Source organism: Hippocampus zosterae, chromosome 7 (assembly GCF_025434085.1).
Source record: "Hippocampus zosterae strain Florida chromosome 7, ASM2543408v3, whole genome shotgun sequence".
In the NCBI taxonomy this organism is placed as follows: domain Eukaryota; kingdom Metazoa; phylum Chordata; class Actinopteri; order Syngnathiformes; family Syngnathidae; genus Hippocampus; species Hippocampus zosterae.
The window spans coordinates 26,597,258-26,611,294 of record NC_067457.1 but is presented as its reverse complement, the minus strand read 5'-3'; the positions used below and the strand labels follow the sequence as shown (position 1 = coordinate 26,611,294).

The 14,037-nt window shown below is 47.9% G+C and overlaps 1 protein-coding gene across 1 annotated transcript; it reads left to right on the top strand.

Annotated features, from left to right (window-relative positions):
• The first annotated feature begins 3,158 nt into the window (after positions 1–3,158).
• Positions 3,159–7,030, top strand: LOC127603178 (transcription factor SOX-4-like). The gene has a single exon (XM_052069273.1). It carries the CDS (start codon positions 3,834–3,836, stop codon positions 4,977–4,979), a length of 1,146 nt encoding a protein of 381 aa, XP_051925233.1. The 5' UTR covers positions 3,159–3,833; the 3' UTR covers positions 4,980–7,030.
• Positions 7,031–14,037: the final 7,007 nt, after the last annotated feature.

Here is a 14,037-nt window from a genome sequence, read left to right as displayed (position 1 = left end):
GCTTTTTTCCAAAATCTGCACTTTGCGATGGTAAAACAAAGGCCAAATGAACAATATTGCCAGAAAAATGACAAAGGGAAGGCCTCTCTCTGGATACAGTGTGGGCCAATGTTAAAAAACCAAAATTGAGTTTCATGAAGAGCACAATGTGGGTGCAATGGAGCATTCGCCGCCCGCACTGTCTGACGCATCCGCAGCAAACTCTCAAGCGACCAAAGTGACCCGACAATGAGTCACCGAGAGCAAAAACGGATGCCAATCAACCGCTTAGTCTTCACTTTCTCCATTTGACTGCAGGGTGGAAGGGACTTCCCGCTGCTTTATAAAACTTCCAATCCTTGGAAAGGCGCCTATTCAGTTCGGGCACAGACGCAGGCACGCAGGCGCGCACGTTTACACTCGGAGGCGTGTGCACAAAGGCCTCATTGTGTTTGACCCGCAGATGACGAGCGGGCAGGTCAAAGTGGCGCGTCATTCCGAGGGCGGCGAGAGCGCTGTAATGAATACGTCCGTTTGACAGCGCCGGGAGAAAGGCGCGCTTTAGCCTCACCCGCGTTGTCTTTTCGGGCCAATCGGTAACCGGCTCGGGGTCATAAATCTGTCTGTGGAGGAACGGGGTTACGCACACACGCCGCCACGAGCGGCCTGTAGTGCACTCGGGGGGGGGGGCTTTCCACCAACACGGAACTCGAAAGGTTTGACCTAGCTTCATGCACTAACAAGTAAACAAGGAAATTGCTCTTGCAAAAGAGCCACTAAGTCATTCCGATTTCCCAAGCCCCTTAAATGTCATCTCGCCTCATTCCCAGAAGTGTAAACAACATCCACAACAGCTGTCGTAACATCAGCACGCACCGCAAACACCGGCGAACGCTCTTTTTGTGAAGTCATTGTTGAATTCTCCTCCTCCCGCCGCCGCCGCCGCACTCTCTCATCATGACACTATCCCTGCAGGCGTCAACAGAGCCGAAACCAAGTGTCGGTGTATTTGGGGGTAAACACCACGGGATCCCGCGGCTCTGAAGATGGCCCGGACGACGGGGCGCTTGGCATGGCGCCGCCCCAGTGTGACGTGGTGGAAACCACCCGACGGCTGCAGCTCACGCAGACAGGTAAGATGACAGATAGCCGCACGTGCGGCCCCTTATAAGGGCGTGCGAGCTCAGCGTGCGCGTCGGGGGGCCCCGAGGAGCACTGTACACAATGGGCTGACAAATAAGGTGGCAGCTGCGTCCTCAAATTGTTTGCACTGAACAATGAGCTCATTATTATTCAGATTGTACGCCTAAAAAAAATATTTGCCAAAGTCATTATTAACTTAGTGTCACCTAATATCGGTTTAAAAAAAAAACGATGGGCTTGCAAAATGTGTTTTTTTTTCTTTCTTGTCCATGTCCTCTTGTTGATTTTTTTTTTCTTCAATCAAAAATATTGCCAAATACCTAAGGAATAGAAAAGCTATGATAAGATAAGATAAGATAAGAAACCCTTTATTAGTCTCGCAATGGAGAAATTCCCAATTCACAGCAGCAAAGTTATGAAAGGAAGAAGTAGAACAACAAAATATAGGAGCTGCTGGAAAGGCAGAGTGAAGTCATAGTTTTTCAAATAAATCGTTGTGTATATATTGCCGATTTTGTGGGTGGCGAGAATAGATGACATCAAAATAATTGATGCCCCCCCACCAAAAAAAAAAAGAAGTTGCCTCTGAAATCACCTAAAACATTGTGGCTCTCCAAAATGCCACCAAACAAAACAATTAGGTGAGATTCGCACTGAGAAACAGGATTGCCCCCCCAACCAAAAAGTATTTTTTTAGGGTTTGCTGTACAAGAATGAAGTTATGATTTAATGTGTCTTTGTGTGTGTGTGTGGGGTGGGGCGGGGGGGGGGGGTAAAAAATAGAATAAAGGAGAAGCGCAGCCCCAAAGTAGATGGTGGTTAGCGTGTCCGCCTCAGAGGCTTCGGCGAAGACCCGAAGTTGTCCAGGGGTGCGAATGGCGGTTTGTTGACTGGCAACCAGTCTAGGGCGTACCTCGCTTCTTTTTTTTTTTTTTTTTTCACAGTCAGCCACATATACTCCAAAATGACTCGATGACGCCAAGTGCTCTAGCAAATGGAAATGCAAGGCTCAAGGTGACATGTTACCACAATAACGCCGAGCTAATTTAAGAATAAATTTTGCACTTGTGCTTGTGTGAGAAAATCCATGCGTCCGTTTTCCACCGTGACTCTTCTCTGTTATGACAACTTTATTTTCATAACATTGTGACTTTCATCTTGGAACGTCTTCTTCAGTAACATTACCCCCTCCCTGCCCACCCCCGGAAAAAAAAAAAGCACTGGTATGACCTGAACAAAATACTGCACTGCTTAAAGGTACTTGTAAGACGGGTTCCTGCGATGCATTTCCATCGCCGCACTTTACTTTGCTCCGAAGGGGCCCGCACATCCCAGTCAAGCATCGCAGAGCATAACATCATCCTCAGCTTTAATGACACGGCTCCGTCAAGATAATACTGTGCATACGCACACGCGCCGACGTGCGCCGCCGCGCACGCTCCATCAGCTCCTTTTGGCTCTAGCCTGACATCTAGCGACACCAACGGTAATGCGATCTTACGCGACATCAACATGTGACCAGAGTAAAGCTGCAGCGTTGAGATGGGTGAACGCTCAATGTTTTTATTGCTTCATAATACTGTTTAGATCACAGGTGCCAGACTGCGGCACTCGGAGGGGTTGGGGAGGGAGGGGGGGGATCATCCTGCATGTCAGAGATATTTCCTTCCTCCAACACACCTGACTCAAACGATCCAGATCGTTATGAGAGCTGATCATTCCAATCGGGTGAGTCGGAAGAAGGAAAAACATGCGGGATGGTTCCCCTGCCCCTCCCCCCGCCGAGGATCAGAGTTTGACCCCTGGGATTTAGATTGACCTCAACTGTGTTTCCGCTTTTGGTGTTCCGAAAGCCATTCACACACTACTGTTTTACGTTCACACACTCCTGTTTTAGGTTGCAGTGATGCACAATAACAGGCTGGGTGAATTTCTCGGTGGGTTGATTACCACCCTCATCCCTCTCCAAACATTTCATTGCCTCATCGTTTTGTTTGAACGGCAGCAACTAGTAAAAAAATAAATAAAAATAAAGCTCACTGAGCTCCATGAAATAAATACACCAAGTTTGTCTCCCTTCTCCAGTCTGACAGGAATGAGGTCAGACACACCGATCCTCGTTGCACATGATGATTATTATTATTATTTTTGCCCCTCCCTGTCTTTTTTGGCCCGGCCAATCAGAGGGCGAGGGGCGCGGCCCCAGTGAATAACCGGGGATGGAGACAAGCGCCGATTGGCCGGCGGTTCTTCGGCCGAGAAGCTATAAAAAGGCGCGGCGGTCCTTGTTGTGTTTACAGTAAGGTTGACAGAGCGCGCAGGCAAACGGGGAGACTATGAGAAAGCGCAGCGGCTCCATTCAACCACATGGTTCCTCAACCGCACACGCGAGCCGCGCCGCTGACGTCCACTTGAGGGACTTGCACTGGTGTCGTCCACAGCGACGCGTTCTCAGTCCAGTGGGTCGAGTTTTCAGCCGCACCGGCAGTTGAAAAGTTGACTCTCGGGTCGGTTTTTTTTTTACTGTTGTTGTTATTTTTTTCCTTCAAGTAAATTGAGCCCAAAAGGTTCCGAGTCGAGATTGAAGAGAGACTTGGGAAGTTTTTTTTTCCTGGTGTTGTTGCGAGGCACAAGTTTATTCGTCGGTGTGACAGGAACGAGTGGGGACTATTGTTGAGAAGCGGCACTTTTTTATTTACCGCACTGTAAGGATGGTGCAGCAGCAGCGGCAGCTGCAGCACGTGAGCGCCCGAGCTCTTTCCCCGGCCGGGGACTCCACGGACAGCGGGGAGATGGACTCGGAGATGGACGCGTCTCCCGCCCCGGCGGAGCGGAGCGACCTGGCCTGGTGCAAAACCCCGACGGGCCACATCAAGAGACCCATGAACGCCTTCATGGTCTGGTCGCAGATCGAAAGGAGGAAGATCATGGAGCAGTCTCCGGATATGCACAACGCGGAGATCTCCAAGCGGCTGGGCAAGCGGTGGAAGCTGCTCAAAGACGCCGACAAGATCCCCTTCATCCGGGAGGCGGAGCGCCTGCGGCTCAAACACATGGCCGACTACCCAGACTATAAGTACCGGCCCAGGAAGAAGGTCAAGTCCGGCAGCGGGGCGAGCAAGCAGCAGGCGGATCGCGGGGAGAAGAGCTCGGAGCGCGGCGGCAAAGCCAAAAGGAGCCCCGCGGCCAAAGCGGCGAGCCGGGCGCACAAGCACGTAGCTAGCAAGACCACCAGCAGCTGCAGCAGCGGCAGCAGCCCCCCGGGTCCGGACGGCGCGCCCCTCGGCGGCGACCACCAGAGCCTCTTCAAATCCAGGTCGGTGTCCGCGGCCAGACAGATCCCCGACAAGCGCGCCGGAGAGGCGAGGCGCGGCGTCACCTGCGCCGGGGCGGGCAGCTGCGAGAGCGGGCCTCCCTCCGCCGCGGTCCCGGCCAGTCCCACCCTGAGCAGCTCGGCCGAATCCAGCGACCCGCTGAGCCTGTACGAGGAGCAGAGCCCCGCGGGCAGCGAGTCGTCCCCCACCGCGCGCCTCAGGTACTCGCGCGCCTCCTCCCCGACGCCGTCAGCCTCCCACTCGTCGTCGGTCTCCTCCTCGTCATCCTCCTCCTCCTCATCGGATGAGGAGTTCGAAGACGAGCGGCTCGACTTGAACCCGAGCCCCGGCTACGAGAGCATGTCTCTGGGCGGCATGGGCTTCTCTGACGCCGAGCTGGACCGGGACTTGGACTGGAGCTTCGGGGAGTGCGGCGCCGGCTCCCACTTTGACTTCCCGGACTACTGCACTCGGGAGGTGAGCGAGATGATCTCAGGAGACTGGCTGGAGTCCACCATCTCCAACCTGGTGTTCACCTACTGAAACCGCAGCCGAGCCGAGGCGACCCGCGACGAACCCTCCCGAGTTGTGAACTCTTCGACCCCCCCGTCCCCCCCCCCCCCCCCTCCCCTCCCCGCCGGAGCCATTTTCACGGAATAGAGTGGAAAGAGGGAGACGCTGCGTGTGCGCGCTACTCACAGACTCGGTGCCTCTGCCGGGGGCGCGCGGGCGGTGCTAAGGGGGGAGAAAAATGCTTCGTTTGCATTTGGAAGCAGTGGAGGAGTGAATGTAAGCAAGAAAGAAGTGAACGTTAACTCATGAGATGACGAGTGACAATAAACTGAACATTGGTGTTATTTTTCATGGGGCGGGGGGGGGGGGGACACTTCAAGTGTGTTTTTGCCCCCCCCCTCTAAAAAAACGTAGTTCCACTTTCAACACGCATGCTCTCCTGAATGAGGAGGATTTAGCTGTTGTTAAATGTTCATTGCAGCGTAACGACGCGACGTGTGAGACAGTCGGATGGACACAATTCACAATCACCAGCTTCTCTTTCAACGGCAGGACTTCCCAAAAAAAAAAAACTGACTCCAGACTTCAAAAAACCTTTCTCAGCTTTCTTAAAACACTCAGTGCACAATTCAGGACCAACGCCCCCCCCCCCCCCCTCCCCATCCTAGTCTGCATCCTTTCTGCCTAGTGCTTCAAGTTTCTAGTTCCTCTGTGTCGAGATGACTTTTTTTATATTGATGTATTTATACCGGCCCCCATTTTTTTATACATAGAAGTATTGTTCTCGTACAGGTCTCGTTCATGTGCGCGTGTATGTGTGTGTCTGCACATACACTTGTCTGTACCCAGCGCGGAAGGGCTAGAAGTGTCTCTTATTTAAAGTGTCTGACCTCTCTGACTTTTGGAGTGCGTCATGATTTTTTTACTTGTATTTTTGTACAAAATCTATTGAAAGTCGAGGGGTTTGTGGGGCGTGGCCACGGAGGGGCGGGGCTGAGAGTGGGTAGACCCCATTGCATTGTTGTTTGGATCTACATTTCGTGTTTGGGAGGGAGTGGGCGGGGGGAGGGGGAGTTGGGCGAGGGGCGAGTTCAGTTGGCACAATCTGACCTCACACCGTGTTTACAATATTTAGCCACATGCTTCTTAATGGCACAGTGACTCCAGTTCCACCAGCCAAGTCAACAAAAACACCACCGAGGGGCTCCCATGCTGCCTCAAACGGTGACCGTCTTATTCCAGTACACATCATCAAGACTTGTCAGGACTGAAAGATCCCAGAGTGTCACTGTTTAGATAGAGCTAATACCTCTGTGTGCTTTTCTTCTTGTTCTTGTTCTTCTTCTACTTCTTGGTCTTCTGCTCTTACTTTCCATGATAAGTTTTATTTTGAACCACTGGATGGAATTTCACTCTCGTTTCCACTTTGCCTGGACTTTGGAGGGAAGAAGGTGTATGAAGTGCTTTCATCTGTTCTCGCGCAAAACCGCATCCAAAATAGTATTTAATCTTTCTGTACCTGTTGGCTAAGTATAGCAAAAGGCTAATTGTTTTTTCCTATATTATGGCATGGCAAAATAGCATTTGTATTTCAGATTCAGGTATATGTAGCTATAGCTGTTGTGTTGAAGATTTTTAAAAGAAAAATAACATGAAGATATTTATGTAAACTGACTGTACTATAAGCAAAGATTGTGTGTTTTATGTATGATGACGATGATGACGACGATGATGATGATCAATGACAGGCACTAGGACGGCCATCTTTGGACACGTCGAAGATGATTGTGGTCCGGGAGTTTCTCTTTTTCCAAGACATTTTTCAACATTTTCTTTTTTTTTTTTTTTGCTTTTTTCTTTTGTTGTTTTCTTTTCATTTGTGCAATATGCTGTGTATGACCATGTTGTGTCCAATCATGCCAATATTGTTTTGTTGTTTATGACAAGAAAAAAAAAAAAAGCAGCCAACGTTTTGGGTCAATCACTGCCTCTCAGACCTCTGTACAGATTGTTGTTTTTATTTGTATTTCTTTTCCTCCGAGAAGGAAATAAAATCAGCTGGAACTGAAAAGTGCAACACACCTAACCTTGTCTTCCTTTCAAACGGCTCTCGGTGATGGTGACTACGCGTGTGTGCTCGCTGTGCTCGGCTGTATCAATCGGCAGCCGGCGAATCGATAGGTGTGGTCTCATTCACCCGCTCCCGTCGCGTACTACACGTGCAGAAAACGTGGCTGCCATGGTAACACTGTATCCAAGAGAGAGCCGGAGAGGCTGCAACTCTCTTGGGACGAGCGTGCCATTGTGCATATGTGCGCATGTGTGTGTGTGTGTGTGTAATAAGGGACGCAGACTGATCCATTGGTGGGGGTGGGAGCAGACATTTCTGCGAGGCATGACTGGAATAAAGGAGGAGAATGAGGTGACTGTGTGTGTGTGTGTGTGTGTGTGCGTGCACAGAGGGAAAGGCGGGGTGGGGGGGGGGGGGGGGGGGAAGGCAGAGGGTGTTTGTCTGTCCTGGTGCTCGTGCCGGAGTCTGCTCCCAAATCCAATTAATTCCTTCTGGATGCATTCATTTGTCTGCTACATATGACGAGAAAGAGAGCCCTAAGGTGCAGTATTTAGCGTGTCTCAATTTACGCCCCGTTCCACAAGAGACAATGGTAATTATTTCCAACTCTCCATGTGTGTGTCGCAAGTGCCGGGACATCTCTGGGCTAGCTTATGAGAAAGATGCAGCACGGTCAATGTACCGAAGACAACGTCCACCGGATGTCTTCAATAAGCTTGACGTCAGACAGGAAGTCGTGCGTGAGGCGCGTTTGACACGATGTGATGTCGGCCATGTCGAGTGCCCTCTTCATCCAAATGTATGCGTGTCAACAGGAGTGACTTCAGGAGAGGATGCTGTGCTTGACCTTCACTGGCTTACTCTTGTTGATTTGTCGTCTTTTGTGGCTCAGCAGGGCCGGAGATGCCAATTCAGTTTTTACAGCAATTAGCAAGTGAGATACGATGCGCTGGGTCACCACGGGCCAGTGGATGAGGTGCACCTGCACAATCCAATGCCCCCCCCTTCATTTCATTGAATCACTTGTCGTATTGCTATAACGTGGCTTGGACTAGATTGTCTCGATAATATTGGGACCTCTGATGCTGGTAAATCCTAAATGACTAGTTATGTAATGTTTTACTGCATCAAATGAAGTAAGAGCCCAGTTGGTAGAACGAATGACCTTCTACCCTCTGGGATGGCAATAGCAGGGAATAGAAGTATGATTAAGAAGTATGATTATTATTAAAAGTAATGGTAAGCATTCTGCATGCATTTCTATGACGGGTTTCCTTGAAGTGCTAATTGCAGATGACTCATTGTACGGAGTCAAGCTTCTGAGAACATTTAATGCGGATTGGACGTCCGAAAACGTGACCCGCTATTTGTTTGTTTAAATGTTTTATTTTTTTTCCCTTATTATTACTACGGACTGTGTCTGGATCATCTTTGTTCCTTTTATGAAAACGATACGGTTAACGTAGCACTTTAGATGAGCATTATTTATGTCCAAGTTGTTACACAATCGTCTTATCCATTATTTATGAACTGTATGAACCTCAATTAACTTTTCCGCTCGATACGAGTCACGATACAGCCCTGATTATGCCTTGGGTTGATCCTGAATAAGGCTTTTCCCCTTTGAGGCAGAGTTCAAAAACACAACCGTCAAGTTTGCAAGCACCAGCCGGCCTGACACCGATAAAAATCTTACTATGTAAGTCAGCTGCTTTACAATGTAAGTGCAGTGCTTCTTGCGCTCAACGGCATAACCTGCATGTGCCCTCCGATACTAGATGAGATAAACATCAAGTGTGTGTGTGTGTGGGGGGGGGGGGATCATTCTTCAGCCCCCAGGGAGATATTACGGGACAAAATATTGGCGGGCAAGGGCATCAAAATACCATAAAGTCAACAGCACTTTAAACACTACAAATACAGTTGGAGTCACCGCAACGGCCGCACTTGTCGGCACTTTATAGCCATTCATGGCTTCTAAAGCACACGCGTCGAAAGAAATTGCACAAACTGTTGTGACGGCTTTCTGATGCCGTGGGCCAGATTTACACAAAATTTCATTGCGGTGCACACAACAGAGATAAGAGCAAAAGTTCAAATAGGATACTGATGCATAAATACAACCCCGTGCTAAGAAGCCAGCAGTGCCTCTCCCCAACATATGTCTCGACTTCTTTTGCCTCTCAGGGTGGTCAAAAAAAAAATCCATAAACACATCCTATTTCCAGATGCAAAAACATCTGATGTGGTGACTCCGAATTTGGGTTTTTGATATGATCAGCGATGTTGTCAGCTGCTGAAACGGCTCCGCACAAAGCACTTTGTTTACTCCGCATGTCTGATAGGATAGGCTGCTCCGGGCCTTGGCGCATGACGGTACAATCCAATAGTGGACGGTTAGGGTGAGGTTAAATACAACACAATACAATAAAATACATGCTGATTTATATGGCGCTTTCACAACAGCGGCCTGACCCACTCTGCGTTGAGGCCGTTTTGTGAGGAGTGGAGCGAAGAAAGAGTCTAAAAATAGTGTGCGGAGCCTATCCAACAATCTCATCGCACAGCTCACTCCAATGATTCTTCAAGTGGGGATGTGTTTGTTTTCATGGCGCTGAAATAGAGAGCTGGGTGGGTCAGGCAGTTGCAGACGGCGACCTACATGCAGCCCGCAGTGCTAAAATTAAAACGTGTCAGCGTTGCTGTGACACAACCTAAATTACATCATCTCCACGGACAGTTGTCATCATCTGAACACTCGGCTTCCACTGAGTTGGGGCCAGCACGGTGGAGCGGAAGAAGCAGTGAGGATTTGTCATGAAAAATGCACGCGGCCGCAAACCGGCAGGTGCGAGCATCGCAATTCTTTGAGGTCACGTTTCCGTGTCGCTTTTGAATCTTGGCCATCGCTTTTGACACCTCTTGCGGCGTAGCAAAGCTCTCGCTCCTTTCTGGGCCAACATCTGTTGAATAAATTGACGCTGCATTTTTTAAACACAAACACTTCCCTGATGACTAACCCAGTAAGTTTAATGACAGACCGATATTCCGGCATTGTGACGAGTATGATGTGGGTCAAATGTATCTGATTTCAGTGTATCCTGTGTTTAATGAAGCGTGATTCTAATGGCATTTTCATCAGCCCAAGGAAATGCAATATTGTTAGCGTAGCGTAGCGTTGTAAATTTCCCCAGTGTGGGACGAATAAAGGATATCTTATGTAGCCAGCGGCGGCCGGTGCATTTTGGAAGAACTTCAACGCAACTTTACACTATTGTATTCAGTCAATTAATCATGCAACTATCATATTTTGATTTTAGAAGCTACCCGTACTTTGCTTAATGCTAACACTTTGAACAGGCTAATTCTTCATATCAATAGTCACGGTTTTCCAAGCCACTTTGTTGGATCATTAATGGCGTAGCAAAACACGCATGTAGGTAACGTATGCAGAAACAGACAGCATTCATCATACCGAGTCGTTTACTCAATTCAACTTTATTCATAAAGCACTTTAAAAACAAGCATCGCTGTATACAAAGCTATACTTGGAGTGGAAATCTGACATTGAAAAATAGTTACAATAAATTCATAACAAAATCAGTAAAAATCAGAAAACGCTAAGACAAGGCTGCGTCTCATGCAGAGTCAAAAGCCATCGAATAAAAATTTGTTTTTTTGAATCATTTTGCCCAACTTCTAGCAGGACGTCATTCCAAAAAGAAGCACCGGCAAGTGAAACAGCCACATCCCCTCTGAGCCTCTGCTTAGTCCTTGGTACGCCCAGTAGCATCTGGCTCACAGACCTGAGGCACCCAGCAGGTAGCCCAGGGACAACGAATACAATGACAACAGCAGGGGCTCTAAAGTTGAACCCTGCGGAACACCATAATGTTTCATAATGTTTAATAATGTTGTATTCAAAATGTGTTACTACCTAGCCCAAGTTAGCAAGGTGAACATTGGACGATTTCATGGAGTACTGGAGATTTTTTTACACATCTCCCTTATTGTGTGTACGATCACAACTCATTGAGGTGCTGGAAGGCTGTCAAAAGCAGATGGACGCAGGCACATCTGTACAAACGAGTTTGGATGTTTGACCTCTTGTGGGATCAGTGCTGTCTGCTCACATGAAACATTCTCATAAGCGCAACCATAGGAGGCTCGGGATTCAGTGAGAGGTCAGCCTCGCCAGATATTTTGTTCATTTCCACATGTGAGTTGGCTTTCCGAGCTCTGATGGTTTTGCCCGCAGATCCCAAGTCTGGTGGGCTTTACGAGATGCTCTCATTATGTTTTTGTTATTTATGGGAGGGAACAGGGGTGTTGATGCATTGTCAAAACACAAGATCACTGGGAGTTTTTCCATCTGGAAGGATGCCGTGAAAGTGCACGTCACAGTCAAAGCAGGCCTCTTAACATGGCAGCAAAATTGACACACAAAGATTGATTTTATATCTCAGATCTTTTAAATTTATCAGCACTGCTTTTTGGCCTGCATTTACACAGTAAAGGACCTGGTTGACTGACAAAAAAAAAAGTCTTGGCATGCGCATTGGTATTTTTTATTGATATCGGGACAGTAAGTTAAAAAAGACTTTGGCAAGTATCCTATGATAAGATTAAAAATGATAATGACTTGTATGAATCCTTGATTGTGTTTTACACAGCACTATGCACCTTTGCAGGGGGGGCCATTCTCGTGCTGAGACATGAGAGGAGTGCATGACGCATCAAAGTGGACGGCACGGCATGAAAAAGGCAGACTGGAACACGAGTAAGATGAAGTACGCTTCGCTTTCTAATTACAAACATCAAATTGCTCCAGAGAGTTGCGTGTGGAAAGCTACGTTTGGCCATCAGCCCAGTAACTTGTTCTGGCGATATGAATTATTATTTCTGAATGACCTTGCGAAGGATTCGGCGCAGGCCAGCGGGTCTGCTCATTCAAATCGGCCTGTGAAGTTTCTAAATTGTATTTGAGCCCAGGGGCGGGAAGCTGCAAAAGTCGGGTCACTTTAGTTAAAACAGTTGATGGGTCAGAGGCGGGGATGTGTTGGGATTTGTAAAGCGTATGTAAATGCTGCTCTTTGGAAACTTTCAAGACAAAGAGGCTGTTTAGATTTTTTTTTTCTCCTTTTATTTTATTTATTTATTTATTTATTTTTGCAGCGAGGGCTGTGGGGGGGAGGCTGCTGCTCCCTCAAGTTCAAATTTGGACTTGAAGCCCGTGTGTGTGTATGAAGCGCCTGTGGCTAGGACTGACTGCTATAAGATGAAACCACTCACGATGACTCGCATGCATTTGCTCATCCTTTTGTTTTCCCAAACTGGCTTATTAAGCCTGCTGCCATGTACACCTCACTGACCCTCTGCACGTAAACTCCACTCATGACCGACTCTGTGAGCCCTCCAGACTGCCCAAAGCGGCGTGGCAGACTTCTAATTGGATATTTGGAGTGAATCAACATGAATAGTATTCGCCAACTTTTGCAAGTTTCTACAGCATATGCATAGTTTGGGCAGAGGCCTCCACTGGCAACCGCCAATTATTCACTGGGCACATATAGACAGAAAACTATTCACACTTTTTTTTTTTTTTTGGAATGTAGGAAACCAGATGCATGGTCCAAACAAGAAGACATGAGCCAACCTCGGAATCCAGGACCTCGAGACGATGAGCCGGACGTGGTAAGCTCTCTTTTTTTTCCCGTTTGATCGCAAGGGATATGTTGCAGACCCAAAAACCTGATTTAGGGAGACCGTTTGAAACGCTTTTTGGATGTTTGAAGTTTACTGTACGACAGACTCATAATACAATCCATATTTTTCAACCAATGTCATTTTCTTTTTGTAATGAAAGTCTTTTAGCTCAATGCTAACATAGAATTGGAAATTTCATAGACAGGCTAACATAAATTAGCCAAGATGTTATTGTAATTATGAACCGATCCCGTCTTACCTGGCGTGGCTTTTTGCCCCCCCCCCCCTCAAAAAAAGCAACCATTGTCGTCTGTGTTCTTGGATTAGGTCAAGTATTGATCTTGAGTTGGAAAAGTTGTTCTGTGACACTCTTTTTGTGGGCTCCATTTGTGCATATTTTTGTATATGTGCATTTGCACGTCTGGAGAAACTCTGAGCTATGTTGTTGTGACATGTCTTGTCTTCCCTCTTGTGAATAGGGAAAAAAAAAAACAAAGATAGTTGCTGCTGTATCCAGACAGCATAACTAATGAGTCACACAACACACACACACACAGTGCGGATACATGGGGGAGCCAGTGAGTAGGATATGATGTCACCTCCATAACCATAATTGCCCGTCATAAATCATGTGGTGTGACACTCTGCCGCTGAGTGAATGTGTGTCCTATGTGCCAACCAGGGATGGCTGCACTTTACTGTTGAGTACCACCGCACTCGTCCTAACCGTGTGTGTGTGTGTGCGTGTGTGTGCGCGCGCGTGTATGTTGACATTCTTCCTCACCCATCACGGCTTCCCGGATGATGCGGGAATGTTTGTTTTTGCTTGCTTTGCTCCTTCGTTTAGCAGCAGCGACTGTCACCCAGGCTCCTATCATGCTTACACATGACGGCCTTTATCTGTTTGTGGTCGTCGTCATTAAAAGCCGCGTAGCCGAGAGGGGGCAGCGTGAACAGAATTCGGTTTAGGTTTCCCCCCTCGTCGCTATTTCAACATGATTTGAACGCAGTAAGCAAAATGTTGTTTTTGTGTTTTTGCTATTCATGGCCATGGCGGTTTGCACGGCACGGCGTTAATTGATCTGATGTTTGTATGGAAAACAACTAGCGCACGCGTTGGCTGCTCGGTAATCAATGACAGTGATTCATTATAGTGATTTTAGATTTATGGAGCACTTTTCCAGATGCTCAGACATTTTAGAAGGGTGGATATTGGTGTCGGTTCAGTATGTATCGATAATTAATTCCTGTAGAGTTCTCCTGGGTGGAGAGCATAGGTCAGATTGATTTGGCTCATGTTCAAATGCGGTG

What these genes read in the sequence shown, in the direction of transcription:
- LOC127603178 (XM_052069273.1), top strand. Translation starts at nt 3,834, where the DNA reads ATGGTGCAGCAGCAGCGGCAGCTGCAGCACGTGAGCGCCCGAGCTCTT.